This window comes from Achroia grisella, unplaced genomic scaffold (genome assembly GCF_030625045.1).
Source record: "Achroia grisella isolate CSIRO2021 unplaced genomic scaffold, CSIRO_AGI_Agris_v1 utg1576, whole genome shotgun sequence".
Taxonomy (NCBI): Eukaryota; Metazoa; Arthropoda; class Insecta; order Lepidoptera; family Pyralidae; genus Achroia; species Achroia grisella.
The window spans coordinates 1,800,348-1,814,141 of NW_026712658.1; the positions used below are offsets into that span (position 1 = coordinate 1,800,348).

General features: G+C 34.0%; 1 protein-coding gene across 1 annotated transcript; it reads right to left on the bottom strand.

The window, feature by feature from the left end:
• Positions 1-756: 756 nt before the first annotated feature.
• On the bottom strand, positions 757-6,758 carry LOC131841291 (uncharacterized). Its single transcript, XM_059189602.1, has 7 exons — positions 6,593-6,758; positions 6,027-6,124; positions 5,475-5,748; positions 4,848-4,945; positions 3,417-3,640; positions 2,418-2,637; positions 757-1,839 (listed from the first exon to the last, which is right to left on the bottom strand). Exons 1-7 carry the CDS (start codon positions 6,726-6,728, stop codon positions 1,636-1,638), a joined length of 1,254 nt encoding a protein of 417 aa, XP_059045585.1. The 5' UTR covers positions 6,729-6,758; the 3' UTR covers positions 757-1,635.
• Between the last annotated feature and the right edge of the window lie 7,036 nt (positions 6,759-13,794).

A 13,794-nucleotide genomic window follows, 5' to 3' on the forward strand; every position in this document is an offset into this window, starting at 1 on the left:
TTTATAAAGCTGTATATGTTTAAAAATACTATTTTAGACACTGTTTATTTTCCAACAAAAAATATAATAGATCTATTTTAGAGAATTTTAATTTATCAAATAATTTTCTAGTCGGACGGCTTTTGCTGTCTGGAATGCTAGTTTTCAATAGTAGTAGTTTTAGTAGTTACAAATGGTTCACATATTAAAAATTACTGAGAAACACTGCCATATAGTAAATAGGTATCGGCTGTCACCCGTACCACGCTATAGCGCGCAAGCATTGTATATTTTAAATAATGGTGTAATAGCGACTGTATAGTGTAATTATGTAGACCTGTGTTGTCTACCACGAGCTTACCAAATCAGTAGATACATATTCCATTCTAACTGACCAAGAGTTATTATATATAGTGGCACATTAACAGTTATGTTTCGAACTAAAAGTTTGACGCTTTGTGTATGGGTACTCTATACTGGGAAACTGGGATGTACTGATATACTACTATTATTGGGAACTCTGTTGACGGCCTCGGTGGTCTAACGGTTTAGCACACTGTTTTACTTACGATGATCGCGGGTTCGATGCCTTGCACGATGGAAACATTCGTATTCATGATAATGATTGTATCGGTCTGGGTGTTTTCTATGTTATATTATATATGAATTTACAAAAAAGTATTTATATCAGTGGCCTGGTACACCCATAACACAAGCTTTTATTATTGTTGTCATTTGAACACCATCAACTCGGGTCTAATGTATACGCATAAGAAGTCGCCCAATAGTTAAAAATTGTGTCATCATCCAAATAAAATTCATAGCCCTTCTATTCTTGTCTTGGTCAGATTAATACGGTTTTATTCAATATTAATTATAGTGATAATAATTTTATTGTAAATTGATAATATTGTATGTATTTATATTGCACAAGTACCGTACTGACGCAAAGATGTTATTCTTGTACGTTTTGTCTTTTGTGGGACTGTACACGAGGGGTTTGATGCTCAAAATACATTCCGGCATTATGGTACTGGTACATGTGGTATGTTAGTGGCTTTGAATGTACAGTCAAACAAAGTTTTATTGATATGAAATATAATTGCAATTATAATCGTAAACAAGATGTTTTATTATACAATTACGATTAAATACTAAAAGTAGATATCTATTAATAAAAAAATTATAAATTGTTATACTTAAAGTGGCCAAATAAATTTACATTTACATTTGCCTAGACGTGATTTGTATGGCATATTTTGAGCAGATTTACTATGTGAATATTAATATTATTAAAGTCGCACATATTATATTCCTTAAAAGTTTCTTACTTTATCCTCAACTGGTGTCCCGCCAACTTAATAACCCATAAATAATTGACGACTAATGTTGTGAATTAATCATAATAGTATCTTGAAATGTCTACAGATGGCCGACTTTCATTTTGAGCGTCTTGTGCATGTGCCGCAAATTTTCAGAAACGCAATCATATAAATATCAATACAACACTATGTAAAAGTACCTATAGTTTATTTAAAAAAATTGCTTCCTATTAGTGGGAAACTACTAGTTATACAATAAATTACATTTTCCAAAATTTGTAAATCCTAAGGTACTTTAGGTACGTAGCGAAGAATTATTAATGTCATGTTACAATTATTTCTTGCCCTTCCCTTTTCCTTTCCCCTTAGGCTCTAGTTCGGGCTCCGGTACCGGCTCCGGCGGTGGTGGCGGCCAGTACTTGTTAAAGAAGGCATCATCGGCTGCCAAGTTCAGTGGTAGTATGTGACTACGATATTGCCACACTTCGCGGTCTCTTTCTTCTTGTTCCTGTAATTCCCGTTCTTGTTTGGCCTTTAGCTGGTAACAACATAGATAATGTTGTAGTAATAAAAATTAAGGTAATAAGTATCCTATCTGCTAATTCAGGATATGTATAATAATATGTAATCTAGGATACAAATAGATTAATTGTTGTGGCATAATCCTTTAGTTTTCCCCCAAAATTCCCTAACATTCAGATTAAAAAAAAAAATTAGTAGGAGCGAAACTTAAAATTTTATCCTTGCAAATGTTTACTTGCACTACATTTTCCAGTAACGCCAGAACATCCCTTTAAATATAGAAAAGCTCCAATCTGTACCTATTATATTTAATTGTAAATCCTAGACGTTTTTACGTGTAGTTGCAGTATCAAACATTTATCTTTACAAACGACCGCGTTTACCTTTTACCATTTCTAATATCTTTTGAGATATCAGAAAAATGGCAAGCAACGTGATTTTATTTTCTGTAAGTGCCTTGCATAAAATTGCCGCAAAGTAACGTTAGGTACCTTAAAATTATCTACTTCTGTAAGGAGTAGCATACTAAAGCAAGGTAGCGAAAGCAACGGAAAGGACATGACTGCAGTATAAACAATAACTGAAAAATCTTACCTCCAACAAAGCCAAATATTCTTCCGTGTCTATATCCTTCTTTTTCCCTTTCGCACCCGGTTTATCACTCTTTGGTGATTTCTCCTTTTTAGGCTTGAATTTCAAAGGCGCGTAAAGGGACTTTGGATTCTGTATCTGGTAGGGGACATCTATCAGCGTGTATTCAGGACTAAATGTGAAGATCGAACGCACCAGATCATATTGATAGTCTGTGCTGAACCTGAGAGATATTCGATAACGCGATGAAAGTTTAAAGGTAAGCTTTAAGGCAGGTATGCAAGTAAATTAAAAGTATATACCTATCTACATATAATATGTAAGTATGACGATTGATATTTATAAAAGAAAAAATACATTAGTGTAGTATCTATGTATTTAAGTAGATAAAGTGCATATCTATAAAAAAAATTTAGTTGAATTTAGTTCTAGGTTCATGTGTATTGGCTATATCAACACTACTTCCTGTCTATCGGGGTTTAAAGATCCAGATCAACTCTTCGAAAGTAGACATTAGGGCAGGATTAACGTTTTTATATGGGTAATATAAAAATGTATGGTGAAACAACCCATAACAAACTGGTTTAAAGTTTACCTACATTTATTATGTACAAATTGGAATTACAGACTAGTGACTGCTCATCATATCGAAAGTGATAAGCGTAGGTACAGTAGTGAATTTGCAGCTATGTACTGATTTGACTTCTCATTATAACATCCTCTACTGGTATTCCGCCGGCGTATACCGTTAGCGCAGGCGGGTGCACCATACCATTATCATCAACTAAAATAAACCGTTAGTTTTAGACAGCAATAGAATCTAATGCGCCGGTATCTCCACTAATAAAAGACTACCAGGGAAAGCATAAGTAGGTATACCTATTAATAAGATATTATGAGTAGGTAAATATTAAAATTTAGTCTACCAATGCAAGGTCATGAGCACGTGGGCAAATAGGTACTATGGTGTCTTAGTATTAGGGTAGGTTAAACTTATCTTACAAGTCAAAAATATAATGTATAATCTTTGTAAGGTCTCTTAGAGAGCATTCAAACGCTGCACCCTCGAACGTGACTGATGCGTGTCGTGTATACTCTGGTGGAACATTCTGGAGGGGCTGACCCTCGGGTATCTCCTCAGGAGCACGATAGTAAATACCCGCATCAGTTGGTGTAGGAATACGCTCTTCTTCGGCTATAAATTTTGCTGCAGAAAGCATATTATCCTGAAAATAAATAGGATATTATTAAATTGTCTCCATGTTCTTTTACTCTCTCTCTCTCTCTTCCTGGCTATATATCCCACATGGTGGTGGGGTCAGCTTTCCCTATCTTTGTCCGCCATTTTATCCTGTCCCGGACATCGTCTTCAGAGACCTCACACTCTATCATGTCCCTAGCAACAACATCTTCCCATCCCTTCCTTGGTCTGCCTCTGCCCCTTCGACCAGGAATAGAAAGTTGCAGTGCCAGGTTTCCGACGTAATCAGGCGGCTTTCTCTTCACGTGTCCATACCATCGCAGCCTACTTTCCTGCATTTTTTCAGCAATGTCGCGAACAGCCAGGCTTCCTCGTACGTACTCGTTGCGGATTTTATCGAGCCTGGTTATACCGCACATCCACCTCAGCATCTTCATTTCAGCAACTTGGATGGTATGCACGTTCTTTTGGGTTACGGGCCATATTTCACTGCCATACATAAGAACGGGTCTTATAATTGTTTTATAAATTAACCCTTTGAGTTTAACAGGCATTCTCTTGTCGCATGTAACACCAGTCACTTCTCGCCATTTAAGCCACGCTGCAGCTATTCGCTGTTGAATATTGCATTCTATATTCCCGGAGTTGTGCATTATACTTCCCAGATACTTATATTGATCGACATGGTGATCATTTGCCCTTCAATGGAAATTGGACTGTTATCGGAGGTATCTGGCACATTCATAGCCATGTACTGGGTTTTCGCAATATTCAACACTAGACCACCCATTTGTAACTGATGCTTCCAATACAGAAGCGACTCCTGCAACTCAATGCGACTTTCTGTACAAATCGCTACATCATCTGCGTATATGAAGGTCCAGCATGCTGATTCCTGCGCAACCTCTGTGAGTGAGTCAAGAACCAGGCAAAACAAGAAGGGGCTTAGTACTGAGCCCTGATGTACACCTTCTGTTACTGCTATCGGTTTTGTTTGACCCACTACCGTTCGTACCATAGATCTGGAGTCTCTATACTCTCTCCATGTTCTTTTACTATATTGTATAAAGTTACATTAACAATGGCATTTTGCATGACAAATGTCATTAATTTTTTAATATAAAAAAAAATATTTTATGAAATATAGGCTCTAAAAATAGCCATAGATGTAATGAGTTTACCTCTGCCCTGGTACATGCATGAATGTTACAATAAAGCATGTTTTATTTTACCTGAAAACGTCTCATCATTCTCTTTCGATCAGCTGCATCAAAGTGTTGTATTTCTTTCATCCATTCGCAAAACCACAGTATGAGTACGGCCTGAGTTGCTGAAAAGTTTAAATCTTAGGGACAACAATATGTATGTTGATACATATTGTTGTCCCTAAGATCTACAGTCTATTTCCTATATTAGTCTTACATATGTATGTAAGTTTCTTCATAAAGGATACCTGCCTACTGCTCCAAAGGTCGAGGGAAAATTCTTTTCTAGCGTTCAAGAGCTCTGGTGACTTTACATTCAGGTAAATTGTAACTGTATTCGATTACTACCTACTATCTTTGTTGTAAAAATGTTAGGTATCTGAATTAATATTTTGATAAGGTCATTACTGCTCAACGTCTTAACGATTAAAATCCAAATCTGTACTAATATTTTAACAGCATAAATATATCTACCTATCTGTTTGTTGCCTTACTACAACTTAACGGCTGAAAGGATCTTGTAATCTTGAAAGGAGTTGTATAATCTTAGTGGATGGACATATAGTCTAACTATTATATTAAAATAAAAGATGAAATTGCGGATAATAGTTTTATAATATATCTACTAAATAGATTTGTTACTGCAAAACTTACGTCTATCTAATTCGTCTTCTTGTGCTCTTCTAAGTAAATTAGCTAAGGTGTCTAGAAACCAAAACTCCGCCAAGCTGCTCTTATATTCAGTACAGCCCACAATTTCTGCTAAACTATCTATGTACTTCTGTTGCGCAGTATGAGCTATCGTAGGTATGGCTGCAGGATCGATATCAGTTTTAAACTCTTCTGGAAGTACATGAATCCTGTACTGCTCTTCTATTTTTCGGATTTTCTCAGGAATGACTCTTCTTAAGGAGGGCGTTGGGAATACCTTGCAGAGAAGTCAAATCAATTAAAATTTTTATCATAATCATACATCTCTAACTACAATACAGCTCTTGCAAAGGACTTTCTTAAATCAGTTGGATGAAATGATTAAGGGAAAACTGAATTTAATTTATTAATTATTTGTCTGAAATATGTCTTGTCCACATTTGCTTTTTTGATATCCTAACCATTCAATGTATCTACCCTTTTTGAAAATAAGCTTAATGATACAATGATACTCATGTGTACAAATGCTGTAAGAAATCTGTATCTTTAACTGACTTCTGGTTCCTCAGCTTGCACCTCTTCAACAACTAGTTGCTTGTCTTCTCCTTCTTGTGTTTCTTCAGAAATCAATTCTTCATGTTGTTCATGTGAGGCTAACGTAAAAACGTATTAGGTATTGAGTTTAATATAATTACAGTTAGGTATTAGTTTTATAATATGTCATTCGCGGGTTTGGAGTTCCATCTGCACTCGCTAAGTATCGTTCGATGAAGCTGTAAATGCCAGTTGCGTCCGCGGTGCATTTAGAATAAATGGAAAAAAATATATGCCCGCCAAGAGCCTTAACCTTATGTCCGATATCCTATTGGTATTGTAGTAGGTATTTTTTTATAAGAGTTAATATTCTATTTCATATTTTGGTTCGGGTTCATCAAGGAACTTTTATATTAGTGTTTTGTACGTTCTTTAAAAACAAGCTCAGATGAAGTGAAGGTTTCTAAACCAAAGGAATATATAGTCGAGACCCGAACGAGTAAACTCATTCTTCTTTCGGCAGAGAGACCATTCCGCATTCATTATTAAAAAATATTAGAAATCGCAGTGGATTAACAGATAGGTACCTTCTTCCTCAGCTTCTTCTAATGAGGAAAATGATTCCAGTGATTCTGGTGCCGATCTGATGCACTCCAATCCAGAATCTGAGAGTAACTTATTTAATAAAGTTAAGTGAATATCTTCTATTTTCCGTGACGACATTATTCAATTGTCTATAGAATAACTAATTAATATCTACGCTTTGTTATGATATATTATTATTGATTTTAATCTGATAAGTAAAATTGACATTGATTGGATAGCATATTTTGTTATGTCTATGGAATAGATCTATTGTTGGTGCATGAGTTTTTAAGTAAAATTTAGTTGCCTATTTATCATCAGTATAAAAACCTGTGTGTACAGTAGGTAATTTAGCAAAAGTCTCTTAAGCAATCTTTATTAATTATTTACTAGAAAAATCTTCTAATAGTAAAGTTATGTAGATAATCGCTTGCAAATTTTATAAACTAAATACTTGATAACACAGGCAACAGTTACCTTTTTGAGTACCTATGATATTACATAGGTACTCAAAAACTTAATTAGATTTTACTGATGTTATTGATGAATCTCAATCAGACTGAACTAAAAAAATTATGAAGTATACTAGAGTAGATGTAACACGGTTTCAAGTATCCAACAACACTGCACCATCACTAAATGTATTTTAATATGTACAGTAGAAAAGAGATCAAAAGTCTAACCTGCGTCTGTCTGAGAGTCTAGTTCTGTAAACGCCTTCCTACTATTAGTGTAATGCAGATCAAACAGTAGAGCGAGTGTGGCGGAATTCATTAAGTTAACGGTACAATAAACGTGCCCTAATTGGAGCACCGAAATGTGGGGACCGACAATACCCAAATGAAGGGTTACGTAGCCAAAATTACAGGTTCAAGTTAATAGAGACAGCGGCAGCAAATTGTCGGTCGATTAAACTGTTTGAAGCACAGAAGCGGATGCAGCTCAAGCATCCAATAATTATTACAGAAAATACGCCCGAAAATGTTGGTACAAAGTATAAACGAGAGCGACTAATTTGTAGGAGTAATTGTAATAGTAGAAAATCCTAACAGTGTAAAATAGCCGAGAGGTTTTAATTTCAATTAAAATTGGTATGTACTTTGTTGATATTAACAAGATTTTTTTCTTTATCTATGCACATACATAATAAATTGATCTGTTTACCTAACAGTTACGGTGGATTTTTGATTTAGTGATTTTGCTATTAGCACAGATAACATAATAGGTATTACTATTAGGTAGGTACTTCATGGACTCAGGACGGGTATTTTTTCTGACAAACTCAAATTGTCTGACAAATTTGCGTTGGCTGCAAATCTTAACCTATAGATATATGAAGTTTCTGCATGTTGTTATATCGTCATAGTAGCATTTTTTTACTATGACATAGATGTGCATAAAATAAACGTTGCGATTCTATACTGTCTTTATATGTAGCTTGCTGAAATACAACTAATATACAAATGATTACAAACTGAGTAAATCACATAAAAACGTTAATTACGTAACAACTGTGGCCGGTACCGCTCGTTACTTGATCCTATGCCAGTATTCGGGTGGCGTGCTTATATGGCTTCCACTTAACACGTCCTAATTACACAGGGGACAGCGATATTTATACCGGTTGTTTTGGTGTACCACTAGTTCTACATCGCTCTGGGATTATATTCCTTACGTAACAAGTCGACAATATCTATTTAATAAGTAGTAGAAATCAAAATACATATTAATCAACGACGGCCTCGGTGGTCTAGTGTTTTAGCATGTCGCTTTACGTCTAATTATTCACGGGTTCGATTCCTTGCACGGTACAAATTATTGTATTCATGAGTATGATTGATTGATTGATCTATATTATATATCTACGTATTTACAAAAAAAGTATCTATGTATTTTTATCAGTAGTATAAATATAGTACCCATAACACAAACTCAGCTTAATTTGAGACTAGATGGCGTAGAGTGAATTGTCCAAGGATATTATTATTATTAATGTCAGGAAATAGTGCTATGGTCGAAGAACGATAATTGATTTATTAAGTAATTGGAATGGCAAACAAGCTGAATACGCGCCTGATGTAAAATGGCAACCGTCGCCTAAGCATAAACAGCACAATGGGCAATACTCGATAATTTGGTAGAATTTGCGGTATAATGCCTGAGGCGAATAGCATAAGAGTCATGTGTTGCTATTCGTAAGGACTAAAATATTCTTAAAGGTCACCCTTAAAATTTAATTGCTTTTAATGAGCCTTCCATTCAAGACAGCTTATTAAGCAAGATGCTTGACTGCAGACATAAAGCGCACGTGCCCAGGCAGGCGGCTTAGACGATTCAACAAGTTATATTGAGTAGGTAAATATCTATCATCTTTCCTTTTTATCGTTTTTATAACCATTTCGTTACAATAACATTGTTGACATAAAGTATTTATAAGAAAATGTATACACAAAATTGTCGACTACAAATATAGAAATGACTATTCTAAAATATAGTTTTCTAGTCTTAATTGTATTTTAATGTCGTATGCGACATTTAGCCAACGTTAGACTTTGTCGGGGACAGCTGTTGCCAAAGGCACGACGGTGGCTCGTTAGTGAAAAAAAAACTAATTATACTTGTGTCGAAGACGCCTGGGGGATACGAAAAATACACAGGGATGATAGTTGTAGAGCCAATAATGTTGAGACTAGAAATTATGATAGCTGTCTTATTTTCAGTGACCGCAAGTGAAGTGGAAAAATAACCTGTAAGTTATTAACATTAAAGCCTGGTTTACTAAAAAATGCGGCTCAAAATTGTACCAAAGGTACGTTTGAGTACATACACGAGCTAAATTGCAAAATTGTAAATATAATATTTTATGCACTGAAACTATCAAGAACTAAGTTGGACTATGTCTGACCAAATTAGTTTGAGATAGTTTACACTAAACTGACAAATTCAAGACTAACCGTAACTGTGTTTCTTGTTGTTAAAATAAAAAATAGACTGTGTGAATAAGATATACTCCTTGTGATATCTTCTATATTCATTTAAAATTTAATTAGTATTCTGTCAATCGTTTAATCGACAGAAGGGGAAAAAAATATAGACAGGTAGAGTTTTAGTTTTCTAATATTGGTACATTAATTGTAATATTGTATAGTAATTGTTTAAATTAAATATATAAATTGTAATCCATACATTAGATACAAGAGAGGCACTCGCATCAGTTTCGCTTGACGTCCCGTTTCTGTTAGAAATATGTTATAAGAAACGATTACACATAACTCATACAATGTCTGCTCTATAAGTTTATTCAGTTATAGTTATGGCATAGTTTATCTAACATAGATTGTCACGGATCATTAAATACATTGTAGGTACCTGCAAAATGTATAAGCAATTGGTGAAGTTTTATAATTGACGACCTCCTCGGTACGTTAGTAGGCAGGTTTATTACATGTGAAATTCTGTATTTTTTCATGTAGATAATATTAAAACGTGAAATCTGTTATTACCCGTAGTACACTTTCTATAATATCGTCTGCTTTTATCTCACCTATTTCAGCCGCCAAGCAACTAGTTTTTTTTTGTTTTGTTTCCGTCAACTCTTTATTATTTATATAACAATAATAGCTGTACCCACGGCTTCGCCTGTTTGATATTTTTAGCCTATGTGTTATTCTGATGTATAGCTTATACACTGTTAAGTATATTACTGTAAAGTATCATCAAAATCCGGTCAGTACTTTTTGCGTGAAAGAGTAACAAACATTCATCCATACTCACACTTTCGCATTTATAATATAGTATTATTGGCCGATATATATCTTAAGAACTAACATATATATGAAATAAAATAATAATATTGTCTTTGGTCACCGCCACTTGCTACGGCAATCTGTCGCAGCTTTTTAAGATGCGTTTTGATTGTAGAGTGAGATCAGTAGAGGTCGGTTCTATACATCTCAGGACGTTCTCTGGACATAATATCTCCACATTAAAAAGAAGGATGAGATACATAGATACACGCGATGAGGATGAAGAGGCATTATATGATGACGATATTAGATGATGTCCTCGGTGCTCTCATATGTCTAGACAATAGGTACACTTACTATGAAGAGCGCGAAGTTACATAAAAAAATAGTATAAAGGATTTTTCATTTCTTTTGGTAACTTGAACGGTTACGAATTTACATGGATTTTACCATGATGGTTTCCAAGGGGGACTGTGTAGAAGTCGACCAAACAGTATATTGCTAGCAAAGGGGCCAATGATAGCTCCATAGCTAACGATTTACTCCCCTGCAACTTCCCGTTTGGTACCCCTTTTTAATAGAAATAGAAAACAATAAAAAGAGCACCCTCTATATTATTATTACGTCTCGAACTAGGGTTCTCATGCTGTACTATTATATATAGTATCGTGTCGCATTTTAAACTAGTCAATTGTACTAGTTACCTATATAATATAGAGAAATACATTGGTTTGCTGATCTGAAACATACGCAATTAACGACGTTAAGCTATTCTGTTTATCACATTTGTCAATTATTGTAGCTTAAATATAATAATAAATATATATATGGAAAATATAATATCTAAAACAAACATGTAGGTAGCCACAATATTTTGTCTAAATTACCTACCCATTAATATATTAATAACACAAAAAACATAAATACTATTATTTCTTTAGAAAAAAGCAGGCAGCTCTATATTAAATTCGTATTTATTAGTTGTCTGAATTGAGAATATTTGTAACTAGTGACACGCTCTGGTTTCGCCCGAGTACCTACTCACGACTTTTGAGTTTCGCATAATTTTTAATTCTTATATTTATACATTGTAAAGTCTATTTATTACTTTTGTGCGGGTAAGGATTGACGTGAAGTTAGGTACATTCTCTTACGAGGACGGATATATATGCTAACTTCTTTCTTAAAACATGCAGATAAAGTCCCAGGACACAGCTATATATATGTTTTATAGATATGTACGAACGTGTGATTGCCTGTCTGGCTATATTATAATATTCTGATTGAATGTTAATGAAATTTGTAACGGATATAGAAGACGAATTACTAAGCAACAATTCTCTTAGCAGGTACTAGAGGATTAGCGTTTTACACTTACTCAAGCACGATAGCAATGCTCTAATCAATTCAATCGAATTATTGCCTTAAATATTTACATTCCGCTAAACTCGGCTTACTGTGTTTATTACAGTAAATAATAATAATATTGTTTATCTATTATTCTAAGAATAATAAACAAAAAATTCATTATACCTAATACCAATACCTTACACATTTTTTCGAATTTATGCGCTGTCTTGGATTTTTCATAGAAATGATTTAAAGATTAAAATATACGATTTAGCACACCGCCTTCGTGGGTTTCGCCGATTCGATTCCTCGCACGGTACAAACATTTGTATCCATGAGTATGATTGCTAGTATTGATGTTTCCTACGTATTATATGTATTTATTTACGAAAAAAATATATCTATGTATTTGTATCAGTTGTCTAGTACCCATAACACAAGCTGTAGCTAGCTTAACTTGGGTCTAGATGGCGCTGTGAAAATTGTTCTGAGATTATTATTATTATAATCTCATTACCCTAAATCAGACTCGTTAAATTGAACGACGTGTGTTACCGCGGTATAACAATATAGATACTTAGGGATCAGAAATAAAATGTAGATACGTACGTATGAGATACACACTCAGACGACATTGTGATCTGTCTCCCTCTGTTTATATAGTTACATAAATCTTCATTATGAACATTTTATTTGATTTTAAAATAAAAATTAACATCAAGTGATCGCGTCTGGAGACGAAATGCGTCGGTTTTGTTGAGCGTGTGTGCTGTTTATAGGTTACGTTACTTAGGTCATAATGTGAATTTTCGAGTTTTTTTCAAAAGAAAAAAAGATACCAATTAATTACGCCATCAAAAGAGATTCATATTAATAGAATCATCATAAATTGTACAAATTGTACAATGGATAATATACTTATCGGATAATTAATTAATTACTTACTTACTCATATAAATGCAGATAACAGACGATATAGTCCAGTTAATGTCGAGCTTTTTTAAATCCGTTGAATGTATCAAATACGAATGAATGAATGAATGAATTAGTAGTGTTTCTTAATTTATGCATAATAAGTAGTAAGTATAGAGTAGTCGATACATTTACGTAATTAATTTACTATAATTTATATTTATTGATAACGTGTGAGTATCAAATCATTATTTTATTTATATGTAGGTACATTTAAGTACGTCTCATTAGAGAACTATTAAGTTCAAATTCATTTCAAAGTAAAATGTCATAGATTAATCCAATAAAGTATAGATATAATTTATTTTTATTTGTGATGAAATTTTAGCATGACCTAAGTACCATAACGCGTACCAATATACACAATTATATGTGATACACGCACACACGAGACACAAGTGCGTGCGCGGCAAAAATGCAACTCGGCGACTTGCTTAAATATCGCACAGGAAAACTGTGGAATAACCTTTATTATTAATTCATAAAATATTTTTTGTGTTTATAATATTTCTTTGACGATCTATTAATTCAGTACTTCAAACCACCATAAAATTCTATTATAATTTTAAATGTAGTTTATGTGTAATCGATACAAAAATCTTCATGTCAGATATTTTAATAGCATTTAAGGTTAGCAGAGAGAACCGTGCGTCATTAGCTTCTATCTTTACAGTTATAAAAAATATTTTTATTGACTTATTTGTGTGCAGTTGTAAGTATAATACAATACAAAGATTTTTACTACTTAATCTTCTGAAGACTGTTATTCCAGAATTAAAATATCTACTATTAGAACTAGCAGGATCACTATTGCAACATATGAACTCAGGAATAAAACGTCGAATTAGGTTTCGTTAGAAGTTTTGTTTAGCAAGGTTAGTTAATTTTGATACATAATCCATGCCTAATATCAAAAATACAAATATTTGTCGGCCTGCCTGGTCTGTATTTTAAAAAAACAGGCTAGCAGATTACTGCTAGCCTGCTAAAATAAGATTCTGTAAACTCTCCACGCCACCCCTATTCCCAACTTCCCCAACTGGCAAGGTGAATGAACCTACGAAATGCACGCACACCACCACGTCCACACGTGCACACAGACACATGTTGTCGTAGGTCAGTGTTATCGTGTAATG

Coding starts and splice junctions, on each gene's coding strand:
- LOC131841291 (XM_059189602.1), bottom strand. CDS start 6,728: ATGTCGTCACGGAAAATAGAAGATATTCACTTAACTTTATTAAATAAG. Junction 6,125..6,592: donor AGAAGAAGCTGAGGAAGAAG/GTACCTATCTGT, acceptor TTTTTACGTTAG/CCTCACATGAACAACATGAA. Junction 1,840..2,417: donor AATATTTGGCTTTGTTGGAG/GTAAGATTTTTC, acceptor TGTTGTTACCAG/CTAAAGGCCAAACAAGAACG.